The 19,008-nt window shown below is 40.2% G+C and overlaps 1 protein-coding gene across 1 annotated transcript in view; it reads left to right on the forward strand.

Moving 5' to 3' along the window:
* CCDC152 (coiled-coil domain containing 152) overlaps nucleotides 1–19,008 on the forward strand; it is a 604,024-nt gene that overhangs the window by 45,637 nt on the left and 539,379 nt on the right. The window contains exons 3-4 of the mRNA XM_085638553.1: nucleotides 7,553–7,658; nucleotides 12,959–13,027. Coding sequence (XP_085494679.1) covers nucleotides 7,553–7,658; nucleotides 12,959–13,027 — 175 coding nt within the window. The remainder of the gene's footprint in view (nucleotides 1–7,552; nucleotides 7,659–12,958; nucleotides 13,028–19,008) is intronic.

Here is a 19,008-nt window from a genome sequence, read left to right on the forward strand (position 1 = left end):
ATTGCAGTTACGTTGGAGCATGCAGGTAACAATTCTAGAATGCTCTTCCAAATTGTACGTGACTTCACTAATCCTAAATCCTGCTAAGTTAGGGACATTTCCTCTCAGATACTATGTGATAATATCTCTTCCTTCTTTATAAAAAAGGTGGAACAGATTTATCAAAACATTACTCTCTCCATCCCTGTTTCTGCTGTAGCTCCATCTTACTCTACTAGTGTAAATTCTTACTTGACCACTTTTCCCAATATCACCATCACTGAAGTACAATTACTTCTGGAATGTACCAGATCTGGATCCCCCCTCGATATAATTTCAGCCAAAATCACCTCTAAATTTGCTGCTCAGCTTGCTCCTCCTCTATGCACTATTATCAATAGCTCTTTGAAATCTGCCAGTCTCCCACAAAGGTGGAAACATGCCCAAATTATTCCCATTCGTAAAAATCCAAAAATCTCCCCTGATGAATTGTCTAATTATCGTCCGATTTCTTTGCTTCCTCTACAGAGTAAAATCACTGAAAAACACATCAATAAGCACCTATCTGCTTTTCTTGAGTCCTCCTGTGCTCTTGATGTTTCTCAGTCAGGCTTTCGTGCTAAACATAGCACAGAGACTGCTTTAGTGGAGGTAACAGACAATATTAGAATGGCCCTAGATCAAGGTCAAGCAGCACTTTTGGTGCTGCTTGACCTTTCAGCAGCATTCAATACTATTTCTCATCGAATCCTGTTGTACAGATTACAGGAGCTTGGGATCAAAGGACCTGCATTGAAGTGGCTGTCAGACTTTTTGTCCAACCGAACTCAGGCAGTGACATTGGGTCCCTTTTCTTCTGCTCCCTCACAGGTTACCAGGGGTGTTCCCCAGGGCTCATGCCTGAGCCCCACTTTGTTTAACATCTATGTGACCCCCCTGGCAAAACTTATGAGGGATTTGGGGTTTAACCCTATCTCTTATGCAGATGACACCCAACTCCTCCTCACCTTCGACAAAAATAGACCTGACACACAAATCATTTTTTCTCAGGGTATGATGGCAATTGCCTCCTGGATGAAAGCAAACTATCTCCAGTTAAACTCTGAGAAATCTGAGATTATGTTGTTTGGGGGTGCTGACATCTGTTGGTCGCCCAGTTGGTGGCCGGAGGAGTTGGGCAAAGCTCCTTCTCCTAAAGAGGAGGTTAAAAATCTGGGCATCAAGCTTGATCTGAAACTTACCCTTGAGACCCACATTAATACAATTGTTGGTTCCTGTTACCACATTCTGAGTTTACTTAGAAGAATTTTTCCGTTGCTCCCTATTTCCACCAGGAAGACTCTAATTCAGGCACTGATTATGAGCAGGATGGACTACTGTAATGCCCTCCTTCTTCCTGCTCATGCAGCTGCACTGGGAAAATTACAGGTCATACAAAACACGGCTGCCCGTTTGGTAACTGGTTCACCTGCTAGGACTCCCTGTCTGCCTTTGTTATCTAAACTGCATTGGTTGCCAGTTAAAAAAAGAGTGGAATTTAAAATGGGCTGTATGATATTTAAGGCTCTGAACAAGCTTAGTCCCTCCTATCTTGTCAGGAAACTGAAGGCGTACACTCCTCGTTGCTCACTTAGATCGGGGGCTAAAAGATTTCTCTCTATCCCGAGAATCAACAAGGCTCGTACGGGAGGCAAAGCCTTCTCGTATTTGGCTCCATTGTTTTGGAACAGTCTCCCTCAACATCTTCGTGCTGAAATGTCTCTCCTTCAGTTCAGAAAGCTGATGAAAACTCATCTTTTTTAGTGCCAGTTTAGTCTTCAGTTGCAAGCACAGAGATACCATTTGGGGTGATTCAGCGCTATATAAAATCATAAAAATAAATAAATAAATCGCGATATCCTGGTCACCAAGAAAGGACGAGCTGTGTCACCTGAAAGACCTGAGGAAGTCTTCCCGGACCACACGATCCCTGGTACATCTAGATATCTGCTTCGATCTAGGAAGAAAGACATTTCAGCGCAGAAAGAGACTGTTTGAGCCACTGTCCTGGGTGGTTAAAGACTGACTACAAAGGGGGGTAGCTTATCAGTGACTACTTGTCTCAACGTTAGTGAAGAAACCAACGCCTGCCCAGGACCTTGGGGCACCTTCTGTTTTGTTGTTTACCGACTAAATAAACATGCCTGAGGAGAAGAAATCGAATGCTGTAAAAATCTGTAGTAAAAGCACAATGTTCATCACTGGACTAACTTTGACTGCTGTTATCATTGCTGTAATAGTGTGGGTTGTTGAGGAAGTAGCTCCAGCACGAAACTTACTGACTGCTACTACTCCTGTCCCGACCAAACATTATTATTTTACTCTTCCCTATCATGAAAGAAACCACCGAATGTCGTACCTCAATAACACTTTCATACAAATGGTGCATCATACTCATAATGCTACGAACACTACCAACTGCTGGGTATGCGGAATGATGCCAGCACATCAGAAGAAGGGAGGAACACCTTTCATTCCCTTGCCATTCTTGCATAATGGCTCCTGTAGAGCCTGGTTCGCACTGTTGTGGGCCTCTGAAATTGCTAATATCCCTCTAGCTGATGTAGGAGGACTTAATGCAAAGCTTAATAAAGTTTGTTACCCCGATGAGGAAGGGGACCCACAAGCCAAAGGAACTGTATGGGAAATGGAGGAGTATCGCAAAGGAAATTCCTCCACACGTTATGTTTTCCCCAACACTCGAACGGCCAAGGGTAATGGGCCTTTTAAAAAGCTAGAGCGTGCTTGGCGACGCTCACACAATGAGCAAGCTAAAGCCACTTATAAAGCAGCTATCGCTATCTGCCACAATAATGTTAAATTGGCTCGCAAAATGCATATTGCAGTTACGTTGGAGCATGCAGGTAACAATTCTAGAATGCTCTTCCAAATTGTACGTGACTTCACTAATCCTAAATCCTGCTAAGTTAGGGACATTTCCTCTCAGATACTATGTGATAATATCTCTTCCTTCTTTATAAAAAAGGTGGAACAGATTTATCAAAACATTACTCTCTCCATCCCTGTTTCTGCTGTAGCTCCATCTTACTCTACTAGTGTAAATTCTTACTTGACCACTTTTCCCAATATCACCATCACTGAAGTACAATTACTTCTGGAATGTACCAGATCTGGATCCCCCCTCGATATAATTTCAGCCAAAATCACCTCTAAATTTGCTGCTCAGCTTGCTCCTCCTCTATGCACTATTATCAATAGCTCTTTGAAATCTGCCAGTCTCCCACAAAGGTGGAAACATGCCCAAATTATTCCCATTCGTAAAAATCCAAAAATCTCCCCTGATGAATTGTCTAATTATCGTCCGATTTCTTTGCTTCCTCTACAGAGTAAAATCACTGAAAAACACATCAATAAGCACCTATCTGCTTTTCTTGAGTCCTCCTGTGCTCTTGATGTTTCTCAGTCAGGCTTTCGTGCTAAACATAGCACAGAGACTGCTTTAGTGGAGGTAACAGACAATATTAGAATGGCCCTAGATCAAGGTCAAGCAGCACTTTTGGTGCTGCTTGACCTTTCAGCAGCATTCAATACTATTTCTCATCGAATCCTGTTGTACAGATTACAGGAGCTTGGGATCAAAGGACCTGCATTGAAGTGGCTGTCAGACTTTTTGTCCAACCGAACTCAGGCAGTGACATTGGGTCCCTTTTCTTCTGCTCCCTCACAGGTTACCAGGGGTGTTCCCCAGGGCTCATGCCTGAGCCCCACTTTGTTTAACATCTATGTGACCCCCCTGGCAAAACTTATGAGGGATTTGGGGTTTAACCCTATCTCTTATGCAGATGACACCCAACTCCTCCTCACCTTCGACAAAAATAGACCTGACACACAAATCATTTTTTCTCAGGGTATGATGGCAATTGCCTCCTGGATGAAAGCAAACTATCTCCAGTTAAACTCTGAGAAATCTGAGATTATGTTGTTTGGGGGTGCTGACATCTGTTGGTCGCCCAGTTGGTGGCCGGAGGAGTTGGGCAAAGCTCCTTCTCCTAAAGAGGAGGTTAAAAATCTGGGCATCAAGCTTGATCTGAAACTTACCCTTGAGACCCACATTAATACAATTGTTGGTTCCTGTTACCACATTCTGAGTTTACTTAGAAGAATTTTTCCGTTGCTCCCTATTTCCACCAGGAAGACTCTAATTCAGGCACTGATTATGAGCAGGATGGACTACTGTAATGCCCTCCTTCTTCCTGCTCATGCAGCTGCACTGGGAAAATTACAGGTCATACAAAACACGGCTGCCCGTTTGGTAACTGGTTCACCTGCTAGGACTCCCTGTCTGCCTTTGTTATCTAAACTGCATTGGTTGCCAGTTAAAAAAAGAGTGGAATTTAAAATGGGCTGTATGATATTTAAGGCTCTGAACAAGCTTAGTCCCTCCTATCTTGTCAGGAAACTGAAGGCGTACACTCCTCGTTGCTCACTTAGATCGGGGGCTAAAAGATTTCTCTCTATCCCGAGAATCAACAAGGCTCGTACGGGAGGCAAAGCCTTCTCGTATTTGGCTCCATTGTTTTGGAACAGTCTCCCTCAACATCTTCGTGCTGAAATGTCTCTCCTTCAGTTCAGAAAGCTGATGAAAACTCATCTTTTTTAGTGCCAGTTTAGTCTACAGTTGCAAGCACAGAGATACCATTTGGGGTGATTCAGCACTATATAAAATCATAAAAATAAATAAATAAATCGCGATATCCTGGTCACCAAGAAAGGACGAGCTGTGTCACCTGAAAGACCTGAGGAAGTCTTCCCGGACCACACGATCCCTGGTACATCTAGATATCTGCTTCGATCTAGGAAGAAAGACATTTCAGCGCAGAAAGAGACTGTTTGAGCCACTGTCCTGGGTGGTTAAAGACTGACTACAAAGGGGGGTAGCTTATCAGTGACTACTTGTCTCAACGTTAGTGAAGAAACCAACGCCTGCCCAGGACCTTGGGGCACCTTCTGTTTTGTTGTTTACCGACTAAATAAACATGCCTGAGGAGAAGAAATCGAATGCTGTAAAAATCTGTAGTAAAAGCACAATGTTCATCACTGGACTAACTTTGACTGCTGTTATCATTGCTGTAATAGTGTGGGTTGTTGAGGAAGTAGCTCCAGCACAAAACTTACTGACTGCTACTACTCCTGTCCCGACCAAACATTATTATTTTACTCTTCCCTATCATGAAAGAAACCACCGAATGTCGTACCTCAATAACACTTTCATACAAATGGTGCATCATACTCATAATGCTACGAACACTACCAACTGCTGGGTATGCGGAATGATGCCAGCACATCAGAAGAAGGGAGGAACACCTTTCATTCCCTTGCCATTCTTGCATAATGGCTCCTGTAGAGCCTGGTTCGCACTGTTGTGGGCCTCTGAAATTGCTAATATCCCTCTAGCTGATGTAGGAGGACTTAATGCAAAGCTTAATAAAGTTTGTTACCCCGATGAGGAAGGGGACCCACAAGCCAAAGGAACTGTATGGGAAATGGAGGAGTATCGCAAAGGAAATTCCTCCACACGTTATGTTTTCCCCAACACTCGAACGGCCAAGGGTAATGGGCCTTTTGTTATTGCTATTAATAGAGCCCAAGCAAATCTTTGTGTGATCAGTTTTGGTAGTATCCCAGTGGGAAAAAGTTATTGTACCACAGTATTGAACATTACTGGAACGACCGATAGTAGTTTTCTATCCTTGCACAACGCTTATTTCATTCGTTGGAGTAAAGGCTACTATCATCTACCAATTGGATGGTCCGGAACATGCTGCGTGTCCTTCTTGCTTCCTCCTGTGTTCCTAGCACCTGCATCTTATCATAAAGATCAAGAACTGTTTAATGACATTTCCTTGAACAGATTCAAAAGAACTATAAATAATGATGAAGTGGATCAAACTGACACTGCATTACAGCAATATGTTGACTTTAATTTGGGACTCTTTTTCTTTGTTGGTGCGGCTTTGAATAGCAGTAAAATCACATGCTATACTCGTGTAGTTGAGGTTGTGACTAATCAGACAGCAATGGTGCTTGGAAATATTACAGAAGAACTCCAAATTACGAGAATTGTGACTTTGCAAAACCGAATGGTGCTAGATGTGGTTCTAGCTGATCGTGGTGGAGCATGTCACATTATCGGTAGTAGTTGTTGTGTCTTTATCCCTGACCACGCCCCTTCTGTTTATGATGTCATTTCCAAAATGCATAAAATAGCCACTGAGATACATCAAGATTCAGGAACATGGCCTTGGGCTGGATGGTTCTGGAGCGTATTTTCTGTATGGGGCTTAAAAATATTGTCTGCCTTATTTATAATTATTGTAATTCTCTTCTCTTGTTGTTTATGTATCCAATGCGGGCCAATGCTTTGTTACCTCTGTATTTCCACTTGTACTACTTGTCTACCATCTAAAACAAATGTCCAAAATGTAAATGCCTTTTTAGCAGTAGACCGAGAAGTCAGCGATAAGATGCTGATTGATATACATGGTATTTATCGTACCTCTTTTAAAGCATAAGAAAATGTCTTAGCTTATGTCAAAATGGCAGTCTGTGGAGAACGTGTAATATTTTACTTGGCATAAGCGACAGCCATTTTGGCTGTGGTGTCCATTTAAGTTTCCTTCGTAATTCTTTCGTCTTTTCACTCTGCCTGTGCTATCTATTTTAGTTGACTTCCTGACTCAGCTAAAAGCAATGTATGTTCTGAGGGTTTGTAGCTGCCACAGCACCTGGTCTCAGATGTTAACTGTCAACTATTTACTGCTGCCATAAGCACTCCTGCTCCCCCTCCCACTTTGCTGACCAGGTGGTTATTCATCTGCCCTTGTTTGCTGAAAATTATTCCTAAAAAACTTGTTCTTCCTATTTATGTTCACATGCTTACACTGCAGAAAACCAGTATAAAAGCCCTGTGTTGTGTGACTTCAGTGTACTACTTCAGGCAGCACTTGAGAGTGCTGTGTGGATGTGGTCCCACTCACGAGTGATTAATAAACGTGTTATTTATACCCAACTCCAGTGCTGATCTCTATTTTGTTGTTCTTTTAACACGTGGACAAAAGGGTGACCCTGCACCAGTGTACCCCTAAAAAGGTACCGTTCCACAAAAACATTCCAGAAAGGTGCGGCGGTGGAAGAATTTATTTTTTAAAGTTTTGTGAAGATCCATCAAATGTCACTAAAGTTAGCAAAACTAAAAATTCTCTTCCTATGGAAACTCTGACTCACATATAACTACACAGTGGCTTTTGCCACTATAGTATTCTGAATCATGTTGCATTATTTGCTTATGTTTTGTCTTTCTAATACAATACTCAAGCATGCAGAGACATGGTACCTTAAGTGTCTAAAGTCCATAGTCTATTTTAACATGTAATGATTCATTTGTGAAAGGATGCTATTATTGTAGTAGTACATGACATTCTTACAGCACATTCTCATTTTGGTGAGAAATGTCTTTAGTATGACATCACTGAATAATATTAGTCACTATTTTGTATGGTTTTTTTTCCGACAGAAGATAGCTGAAATTAATGGCAAAAATAACCTTCTTGAAATTCAGCTGGAAAAATCAACCAGGCTATTAAAGATAAGTGAAACAAAGGAATCCAGTATTATAGAGGGTAAGAGTGTGCATCCTCACTGTGTTCAGTCATGTAGTTGCGGGTGTGACATGCATGTCTCGTAAGTGACTAAAATATTCTGTGCCTGATTTTCAAATCCATTTAGGCATTGAACTTTATGGTGGTATTATAAGGAATCCATGACCTGGAAATTTGGGTCCACCTAGGACTACACATTTTGGTATATCCCTTAATGAACCTTGCTAAGACACAAGGAAACACAACTATTCTCCTTCAGAGCATCTTATTTGATAGATGTAAGCACTTATTGGTCCTGCTAATGTTTTGAGTAAAAAATATATTATTGATAGTCTAACTGCAAGCTATTTCATTTTATTTAAATACAATTCTGTTTTTTTAAGGTAGCTACAGTAAACAACAGTGACAAAAAAAAATATTTCACAAACCCTTTCTAAATTATTTATGAAAAATTGCAGGGCAATGTATTCATTCATTTTTAATTTGAAGATTTTATATGGCGCGACCATGACCCTTGCGGGTATCATAGCGCTTTACAAGGATGATAGAAGAACAAGAGAACACTGTATGTCAAAGTAATGTCCTACAATACAGGTAGCCGGCATGAGAGATAGAAAAACAATGATCATGTGTATTTAGTCATGAGAAGAAATTTTACTTCTTTTTTGAAAGAGGCAGTAGAGGGATTCACTCTGGTTTCTGGGGGTAGTGCATTCTAAATCCGTGGAGCGATTCCAGAGTAGGCATGATTATATATTTTCTTTTTGGCAAATCTTTGAGGTTTCAGAAGAAGATTGCTGGAACTCCTGAAGGATCTGTTACTGCATGAGAGCACCAGTTTCTGGGCCAGATGCCTCAGAGTGTTGTGATCTATGGCTTTGTGAGTCATGCAGGCGATTTTTTATTGAATTCTTTCTTCGAAAAGGTAGCCAGTTGAGAGCTTTAAGGTCGGGGGAAATGTGGCAATTTCTTTTGGATCTTGTGATTAGCCTGGCCGCTGAGATGATTGAACCTCTTAGAGGGGCCGTTGTAGATCTGGGGAGTTCACAAAGGGTTGCACTACCATATTCTAACATTGGGATTACTAGTGCTTGGACTGCCAGTTTGAAGTCCTTTGCGGGGAGGAAGGGTTTTAATTTTCTCAAGGTGTTCCAGGGGTGTGGAATTGAATAAAAAAATCTACTTGTCCATGGGCCAGGTTGCTTCATAAATCTACTTGTCCTGTAACAAAATCCACTTGTCCTTTTTGTGCCATGAAATGCAGCGACAAATTATGGCAGCAATATCATTATATAAGAGCTCTGAAATAGCCTCTCTGAATATGCGAAGGCTCCTTCCATAGTAGGGTTTGAATACTAGCAATTCCATTATGTTGCCATGTTTCCGCAGATCTACATACTACGGCTGAAGGTAATGGTAAGCAACAGTTTCAGGGTTGGAATGCCCTTTTGAGTCTGTGCAAACCTGCTAGCTTGCATGTTTTAAGAGGTTTCTCCAACTTTTCTCTAATTTTTTCCCATACTGAGAATGGTTGGCCATTTACTCCTGACAATGGCAAACATAGAACTTCTTCCAGGGTTGGGAAAAAAGTGGTTGGAGGGAATGTCTTGCAAACACTAAGATTAAGAAGAAATCTCTATACCTGCATATTTGTTCAAGCTAAAATGCAGTTCACAAATATTTTCTAGGAGTACTATTTCTTGGCCCATTTCTGTAAAGGCTTGTGGATTCACAAAAGCCATATATCTGCACTTAATCCATGGACATGGGTGCACTTTATTCAATAATTAGGCCGCTAATTAGATCTGGCGTTAACCATGACTTTTTTGGGTTAATTAAAGTTGTGTCTCTCTCTGTCTGATTGTCTAACGGCTAGCTTAACTATGAGTGACAACATTCTGTTCACTCACACGGAGCAGTCGTTTTGTTCAGTGCCAGGAACTACTGTGCAATATGTGCTTTTTGAGACCAAAACAATTTTTGCTTTTGCCTATGTTTGTTATAATGGTGAGGGCCCGGCAGCTCCCACACCAATAAGGTTTTACAAAAACCATGCCAAAACAAGTCACTCATTGACAAAACAAAAAGTCTGACAAACAATTTCAGACCTGGCTTTACCAATGCTTGTTTATTTGTATGTTTCCATTATAAATATTTTTTGGGAATACTAGTGTAAATCAACAAATTTTCCTAAATGATGCTGCAAAGAAATAGTACCTACATTTTTACAGTAGTTTAGCTAAATGTTTTTGCATTTTTTTGTGATTATTTTATTTTGAAAGCAAAGAATCATCATCTTGCTTTTAAGCTTCTGCAAATATTTGCATCTAATCAGAAAGCATTGTGGGAGCAGTATGCATAACCTCATATTGTTAAACATTGAAAACGTTGAGCGCTATTAGTTGTTTAAGCCATTCTTGTATGAAGGATGATTGGTTAGGTGGGGCTAGGAATTCAGTTTTGAGGGTGTTTAGCTTGAGGTGGTTTTCGGTCAGCTAAGACTGAGTTTTTTGTAGCGTTAGATTGAGAGATTTAATGTCCTCCAGAGATTTTATCTTTAAATATAGTTGTGTATCATCTGCGTACATGTGATAATGGATATTTGAGGAGCTGAGGATATCTGTGAGCGGCTCCATGAATAGGTTGAACAGTGTAGGTGAGAGGGAAGAGCCCTGAGGGACTCCTAATGTGACTGGGACGGCCATGGACAGGGATTGATTGACCATGACACTTTAGGATCTATTTTGGAGGAAAGAGCTGAACCAATTTAGTACTGACCCTGATAAGCCCATTCTGTATTTCAAGAGGTCTTGGAGATTATCATGTTTGACGGTGTCAAAACCCGATGATAAGTCAAGCAAGATTAGCAGGCACGGTTCGTTCTAGTCTAGGATTTTTAGTGTGTCATCTACTATGTGGGTCATAGCCTATTCAGTACTATGTCCTGCACAGAAGCCAGATTGGTATTGATTGAGCAGGTTGAAGTGGGCGATGTGGTTGTCCAACTGGGTGAGTACACATTTTTCTAGCAGTTTAGCCAGAGTTGGGATGTTGGAAAGTGGGCTTAATTATTGAAGTCTGTGGGGTCCGCCGTAGGTTTTCACAGGATGGGGACACTTGCCCCGATTTAAGAATTTCAGTAATAGTTCCTTGGAGTAGAGAGGCATTGATAATCTTTGTCCAAAGTGGCAGTAGCAGCGGTATGAAGCCTTTTAGGTAATTAGCGGGAAGAGGGTCTGAGAAGTGGTTGGAGGGGTTGAAGGACGTGAGCGCTTTTAGTATTACTTCTTCACTGTAAGTTGTGAAGGAGGACCTTGTGGCGTTATTTTTGCGGGCGAACTTAGATGTGAAAGTGATTGGGGTTACTGGAGTGGGCAATGACATGTCCTTCTGAGTGTCAGTCTGAGCTACTAAGGCATTAAGTAGATCCGTCTTCAAATATCCGGTATCCTTCGTGAAGAAGGAGGCAAATTCTTCGCAGCTGGGTGGTGCGCATTGTCTAGCTTGGGGAGGGAGCTTCGGAATAAGCCAATAGATTGAGTTTTGACTAGCTCAAATAGTTTTTTGGGTCGATTCTTGGCTTGGTCTTACTGATTTTTGAAAAGGTTTGCTGTTGAATGTCTGATCTTTCTATAGTAGGTGTTTCTGGTGGCTCTAAGCAGTTTGAGGTGGTCAGGGGATGGTGATGATCTCCATCACCGTTCCGCTAGTCGTAGGGCTCGTCTGTCCTCATTGAGTCTACCGTCATACCAGGGTTTTGAGTCTTTTGTTGAGAGCCTCTTCAGTTGTAACAGAGTGGTTGTGTCTAAAATTGTGGTCACAGAGTTAAAGTAGTGGTTTGTCAAAGCTTGAACATCAGATAAGTCTTCAGGGGGGAGCAGGCGGTTGACACTGATGGATGTGGGTAGGACCGTGTTGGCGTTTTTTAGGTTCCTCTTCCATATTTTAGGTCTCGTAGGTTGTGCTAAGGGTAATTTTACTGATTCCTTGATGAAGAAAATGATGGGGTCATGATCAGATCAATCACAGGGGAGGATCGCGTCAAGCTGAATGGCATCAGCATTGGCAATAACCAAATCAAGGATTGAGCCTTTGTCATGTGTGGGGCTGTTGCAGATTTGGATAAGATCAAGGTCCGAGAGGAATGTTTTGAGGCTATTTACCGCACAGTTGTTATGGTCATTCCAATGGAGACTGAGATCTCCAAGGAATATTTGGGAATTTTGTTGTTCAGTATTTGTAGTCACGATATCCATGAATTGTTCGATGAAGGTAAGGTTGTCACCTGGGGGGTGGTAGAATGTGTGCAGTGAACTGATTGGTTTGTTATTAATTGTGATATCTAAACAGAGGTATTCAATGTAGCTTGCCAGGCTCAGCCCTTTAAATGCTAACAACTGATATTTCTCCTTTACTTAGTTAGGTATGTTATTTCAGTGAGTTATGACATGCTCATACTACTAAAGAATGCTCCAAGTGTCCAGAGCATTTAGGAGGGAGAGGGGAAGATAATCTAAAGGTTAACATCTTTCAGGAGTGAATGCTTGCAGAAAGAAGTGGGTCTGTAGTTAGTTCCGAAAAGGTCTAGTGTGTTTGTTGCAAAGATGCAGTCGGGCGAGTAGCTTGCTGATGCAGAGACTTTCCCTCCTCATCAATTTCAGGCATGACCATACTAATGGGAGACAGTGCTGAGAGGCTGACCGTAGGCATCTGGTCAGGTAGCATGGAATGAATACCTTGTAGATACTGGCTAGGGCATTGTGTCCTATGCAGAAAATCCTTTTGTTTTACAGGCAGCCTATTCAGCGTTTAGAAGGTGAGGTGATGTGGTGTGAGCCAGCCTTAGTTGAATTGCGTGGCAAAGCTTTGTGCAGTTTGTAGTTTACTCAAATCAATCTCCTGCATTCAAGGTATTCATCTGTACTTTTAAAATGTCCTTTTTCTTATTCTGCCAATTTTTCTGCAGCATTGCATACACTTCCATATAGCCTCAGAATCCGTCATATAACTAGAATTAAAATATCCCTTAACACTGTATCCTGATTGCTTGTACTCTGTGAAGTAGCTTGTGTACTTTAAAATGGCATGTTTTTATATGGCTAAATCTATGTCCATTTTCTATATCTGGCTATTATAGACTGTATTGTAGGTCTATCCACTGACGAGTAACTGTTATACAGGTGTATTGGAAATGATCTGCAGAGCAAACTTTGGATACATGTTATTTATCACTAATTTTGAGTTTTTCGATCTGCAAAACATACTTTGAACAAATCGTATTTACAGTTAATTGAAAGTATTTATTTTTTGTTACTTTTCAGATTGTGACAAACTTCAAAAAGTGACCAAAGGTCTGCAAGATGCAATTATAAATCAATGCAACTTAAGAGGTGAGATAATTAAAAACGTTCAATCACAGTGTGGGAATGTTGAATGTCTATTTCCTTTGGTAATACAAGAATGGCAGAAGTGTGTAAGAAATTGATGTGGTGTCTCGCTCTTACCTCCAGAATTCGGAACTCCCCACCTATTGCTTGACTAGTTTAAGATGACCTTATGAAAATTGCAAACGTTTTCAAGTCCTAATTCCATAAATAAGGGCCTGATTAAAAGGAGGTCCTGACAAACACAATAATCACACCCAGTAAGAAATTCCAATTTTGAGACATACAAATGTTATCTGCCTTTTTGGGGAATAACGTGCATTTTGGTATTCATTGCCCGGGAAAATACTGGGTCTTTCCACTTGTTAAATTCCGCAGAGTTTTGTTTAATAACAGATTTTATTGAGTTTAGTGGTACATGACGGGCAATGTCCAAAGCATACATCACAGATACATTTCGAGTAAGACAATACCTGTTACTTTTAAACAACAAGCTAGCCTGCAAAACTGCAGGCCCAAAAACTAAAACCAAATCTTGCCACAGGTTATCCCACAGTTCACTAAATGAGATATGTCTAAGTGTGTACATGGTGAGGACAGCGCGACTCAGCTAGGGCACCTAGGACATAAAAGTCTATGCCCCTGTATGTCGCCCAGCAATACCATATTTTCCTGTGTTTTTGTTGGCAGCCCCCAGCCTGATAGACTGCAACTTCTGCCCCCATGCATCTATCCATAGCCACCTAAATTCCAGCAGTTTTGACCCTGATGAAATTTCAATCTGGTAATTACACGGTGCAATAAATATCACACCACTTACAATTGCAATCCAGATCTTTTAACTCTGAGAAAATTACAAATGATTAGTAAACAGTGATAATAATATTAGGTACAGTTTACAAAATATGTAGAGACAATTATTTGGTTTTTCACATCCACAGACAGTGGAATATAAAACCGGAATGCAAACCATTTACACTATAGTACTACATCCGAACAGCTAGTCAGAATAGTGAATAGTAACACTTGTAAATTAATCAGTTATAGTAGATAGAACGTTCATGTCATTGTGCTTTCAGTTCAATGTCTTGAGTACTTGTTACAATTGGGTAGCATGAGATATAGTGTAGTACTTCTCTCTAGATAAAACTAGATCAGCCATGCTCAGGCACCTTCTTCTAATTGCCTGCTGAGACTTTCTCCGATCCGTGTTCACTGCTTAGTAGAGTTTATCATTGTGGATTTTATTTTGTTTTTTGTTTCATTTCTTTTGCATGGAAGTGATACAATAATATACACCATAGCTAAATTATAATAATTTAAATATGTAAAAAGACTTAAATTGCTGTTTCAGATAATTTATGTACTTTATGTAAATATTAAAATACATATATCAACTGTTTCATCTATAAATATTATACAGGCTTTGATCTCAAACACTCTGAAATACTAGAATTAATTTGAGTCAAGGATGCTTGCACAAATAATGTCAACATAATTATCTCTGTTCCTTAGTTAGAATGATGTCTCAGCCGTAGTTGCCAGTTTACACATTAAATTAATTCATAATTGTAGGAAATGTGTCCTTCTTGTAGGATCACCTGGGATTTTTTGCCTTTTTATTGAACCCTATTTTTTTAATATGGCCTTCTAACCAGATGTAAAGTGCTTGTGCTGTCCTTGTTAAACATGGTAAAATTGGCATATCCTCGATTTGCACATTTAATGTGCTTGTAAGTCCATAGTACATGTGCCCAAGGCCTGCAAATGAAATGCTACTAGTGGGCTGCAGTCAAGGACGGCTTGAGCGCTGGTGGTGCCCAGTGCGACAATCTTTGTAGGCTTCCCCCACAAAAAACACCTTCTCCACGAATTCCCTCACTATCACATGCCACCAATGCCTACTCATACCAGTGTAGGGTGTCAGAATACTTTACATCACACACATTACACAGAGCCAGGGATGTATAAGTGTTTAAATCAGTCCATAGAAAACATTACATAAGAAAATGAAGATTACAAGGTGTAGGATTCACATGCCACAATACTAGTAGGCAATATAGTTTAAGACTGTTTGGTCTGGAGTAGTAAAATTAAGGATTTAAAATGTACCATAGTGGTTGCCTTTACTAATACGAATGTACAAATTAACCCTCATTGTGCCACCCACTACAGTAACCATGTAAAACATGTCTCTAGGCCTTTAACTGAATCCTGATTGTGCAGTTTTTAAACTGCCATTTCAACTGGCAAAATTAATCTTTTGCCAGGCCTGAACCTTCCTATTTATTAATACGTATAGGTCATGCCTAAGTTAAGCCTTAAAAGCCCATAGCGTAGGGCGCATGGTATTGAAAAAGTAGGACATGTTCATTTAATGTTTTAAATGTCCTGGCAGTGAAAAACCTCCAAAATTGTTTTTCACTGTGGCAAGTCTGGCTCTCTCATAGGTTGACACTAGTTTATACTATTACATTGAATACATTCTAAATTTAGTTTGGGAATAGCTAGGAAAACTGTACAAGGACTCATTTTAATAGTAATTTAAAATCCAACTTGATGGTCAAGTCGGATTCCATATTACTGTTTTGGAAAGTAAACTTTCAGCCTAAAACCAAAAGGCTTTACTACCTGCGACTTGCTTTCACCTGACCCCTATTGACTCCCCAATGGTGAGATGTGTATTGCTTCCAGACACTAGACAAAAGACTTTGGGTGGGGGGAGCAGGACATTTTCCTTGACAAGATTGCCAGGGGCTGTACCCAGCCTCTTCCTGAGCTTGATTACCTTGTCACTGGCACTCAGACCTAGGATAGAGGATTGGCTTAGGGAGAATAAAATTATATGGCGCAGTATGGATTCAGAGAAAGATTGGGAACCCAAGAGCAATGCTTGAATCTACAGTTAATTATTGAAAAATACACTGCAGCTAAAAGAGGGTCCATAAACCTTTCCTTTATGAATCTCAGTATTGCCTTTGACCGAGTTAACCAATCAAAGTTGTGGGATATATTGACAAAGATGGGCCTACTGGAACCCCTTTTTACCTTCTTATGCACCTTACACAATGGCGTATCTGCCTCCATGAGATATGGTTTGGAGGGGGTGCATACTGAACCGTTTAGCTTAGCTAAAGAGGCCTGCCAAGGCTGTGTCTATGCCCCCATCTTTTTTGTTTTTGTATTAATGGGCTCATTGACTTCTTGACTGCCAATGGTGATCCAGCGGGTTACCAACCTCAGGTACTCACTTACTATATGTTCACTGGGACCCATAAGCACACACTCATTCATATAGGCTAGTAGATACCGCTGGGGTCAATTTATTGTGCTAATACCTGTAAGGTGATTTTCATCTAATTATTTCTTACCGGACCTCTTGATCCAATGTATTTTCCTCTGGTCAATGGACCTTTTAGTTAACTAAATAGATGAAAAATTACATATAATAAACCTTTATTAAATAAACACAGACTCGAGAGAGTTTAAAATGTTTATCTAGTAAATTCATGTGAGCCAAGAACCAAAATACGGTTAGAACACCGTCTTTGACAAGGGGAGGAAGAGAAAGTAATTCAATCAGAGTAATCGTTAAACAAAGTTGTTACGATGACAGAACCTAAGTAAGGAGGAAAAAGAGAGAACAGTACATTGACATACTGCACAGATTTATATTTACCTTGTATGGTGTGGAAACCAACCCCTTGGCCAAGGAATTGGAAAGGGACCCCTGGGATAGATCAGGTGACAAAGGCTCAGGACAGGATTCAGGACAGAATAGATGACCTCTTCTAGATATGATGCCTGCGCTGCACCCCTCTCTGACACTATGTGCCTCCTCAATTCTTCTGCAATGTTCTTCTATTATGTGCCTCCTCGATTCTTCCGCGATGTTCTTCTATTAATTAGTTCAAAAGATCTTAGTTTGGATTTTGATCTTCAGTATATTCTTAATTTTCGGACAGCATCTCAGTCTCTCAGCTTTCTCCGTCTCTCTGTGGTTACTAAACTACCTCTATTATACCTTTCTAATGACATGTTTCAAATTTATGAAACTACTAACTCTGATTGGACAAGGAAAGGGGAGATGATCATCACACCATGCTAAGTTTAATACTTTTCTTTAAGCTCATTGTTCTATGTTCCCTCCCCTTAATTTACTTTCCCATGCTTTATTTCCCACCCGTATTCACAAGTTAATCAATACAATGTATGCAATTTTATTTAAAATCCTTTCCGTTCTCAGGACATCATGCTGGTTCCCAGGGTATGCTACTGTTTTCTATTGGATGACATTCAAGGCTTTGCATCTCGGTTCCTGGGTCGTTACAACTGCGCATGTGGAATGGTCACATGATGCACAAGCTTCAGTCCTGCACGAGGCCCAAATACGAACTAATAGAAAGGTCAAAGAAAGAGAATATTAGAATCAAACATAAATGGTTTCACTGTATACCACCTATCTCTACCTACTCCCATTTACTTATATTAATCTTTCGCATTACCATTTTAGTAAAATTTTTACATGGTTTGGTTTCAGCAAAGCATGCGCATTATCATGTGGGTTTCAAGCGGCCATTTTAGGAGCAACATCCCATCTGCAAAGATTTCCCTCCAAGCGATAGTACGTCATACTACGTAAATGCAGTAGATGCATGCGCAATGCAGAATCCTGTGTTTAGCAGCCATTTTAGAGACACACGGGTTACTTGTTAGTAATATACATAGACAAGCTTCCCCTAGATTCAAATGTACACATTTCTGGTGCAGATTAGTACTTACAAACACATTATTATGGAGTTATGAGTTATTTGAGGGAATTGCTTCCAGGCAAGTCTCCTTTCATACGAGTCCTTGCTCCATCAATCCCCTCTCTGATGGCATTTTATGCCATCACTAATTACCCACTACCAAATCAGATACCAACTTTAGCACATTTCAACTTCCTCTTCAACCTTTTCATTCCCATTCTTTTCATTTCTGTACTGTAAACCCTTCCTTCTTTTATATATACTTCCTTTCATTTCTTCAAGTTGTATCTCTTCATACTTTCTTTTCTTTCTCTTTTCATTTACTTCATACCTTTTTCTTTTCTTGGAACATTTGAACCATGTCATTACTGCTAAGACTAATAATGTTATCCCTAAGATTGGCAGTATTATTTGACCTATTATGTTATTACCTAAGTTAGAAAACCAGCTGCCTATGGTTGTAATACTATTTGTTAATTTCTTCCATACACTGTCAACTTCCAGTGGTTTCAAATCTTCCTCTAATTTCGTAATGTTTTTCATATATTTTCCAATTTCGACACTTTTGTCAGGAACGTAAGTGTAACAATGTTGCGCTTTCAACATTTTACAGACTCATTTGCCAATAATATATCAAGAGCAAGTCGATTTTGCAAAGCCATAGATCTGATTGCAACCATTTCTGTATTGATCATCAAAAATCCTCCAGCAGTGTCATTAGATAACAGATCTACTACTGTAAATAGCTGACAAATTTTTTGTGTATTCAGAATTACTCCCACTGAAGGTATCAATGCACTAAAAATGTCACCTACTATTTCATAAAAACGAGCGCTTTTTATACGTGTTAGTTCCTTTGCGTCTTCATTGCTTCCAGTGATGCTTTTCACATGATACAGCGCTGGGAATGCTATTCCAAAATAGCAACTCCTGTACAATGATCAGGTAACCTGAAATAGGCTTTATTGCCACACACGTAATAAATTCCAAGAAATACTGGATCTGTTCCACCTTTTAGTCCCCATCCCCAATAATTAGGAAATTATTTTCGCATTCACTGGAAACAATAAATACGTTGTTATATTCAGTCTTTAATCTATGGAGGCAGATCTTCCCTTTCTTTTCAAAGTCCAAGGACATAGCAGCATGAGTCTTGCCATTTTGATAAATTTCATCTTTCTCAGCCCATTGAGGTATCTGTGGTTTCGATTCAGAAGCCCTACTTTGAAAGTCCTG

The sequence above is a fragment of the Triturus cristatus genome, chromosome 2_1 (genome assembly GCF_964204655.1).
Source record: "Triturus cristatus chromosome 2_1, aTriCri1.1, whole genome shotgun sequence".
Taxonomy (NCBI): domain Eukaryota; kingdom Metazoa; phylum Chordata; class Amphibia; order Caudata; family Salamandridae; genus Triturus; species Triturus cristatus.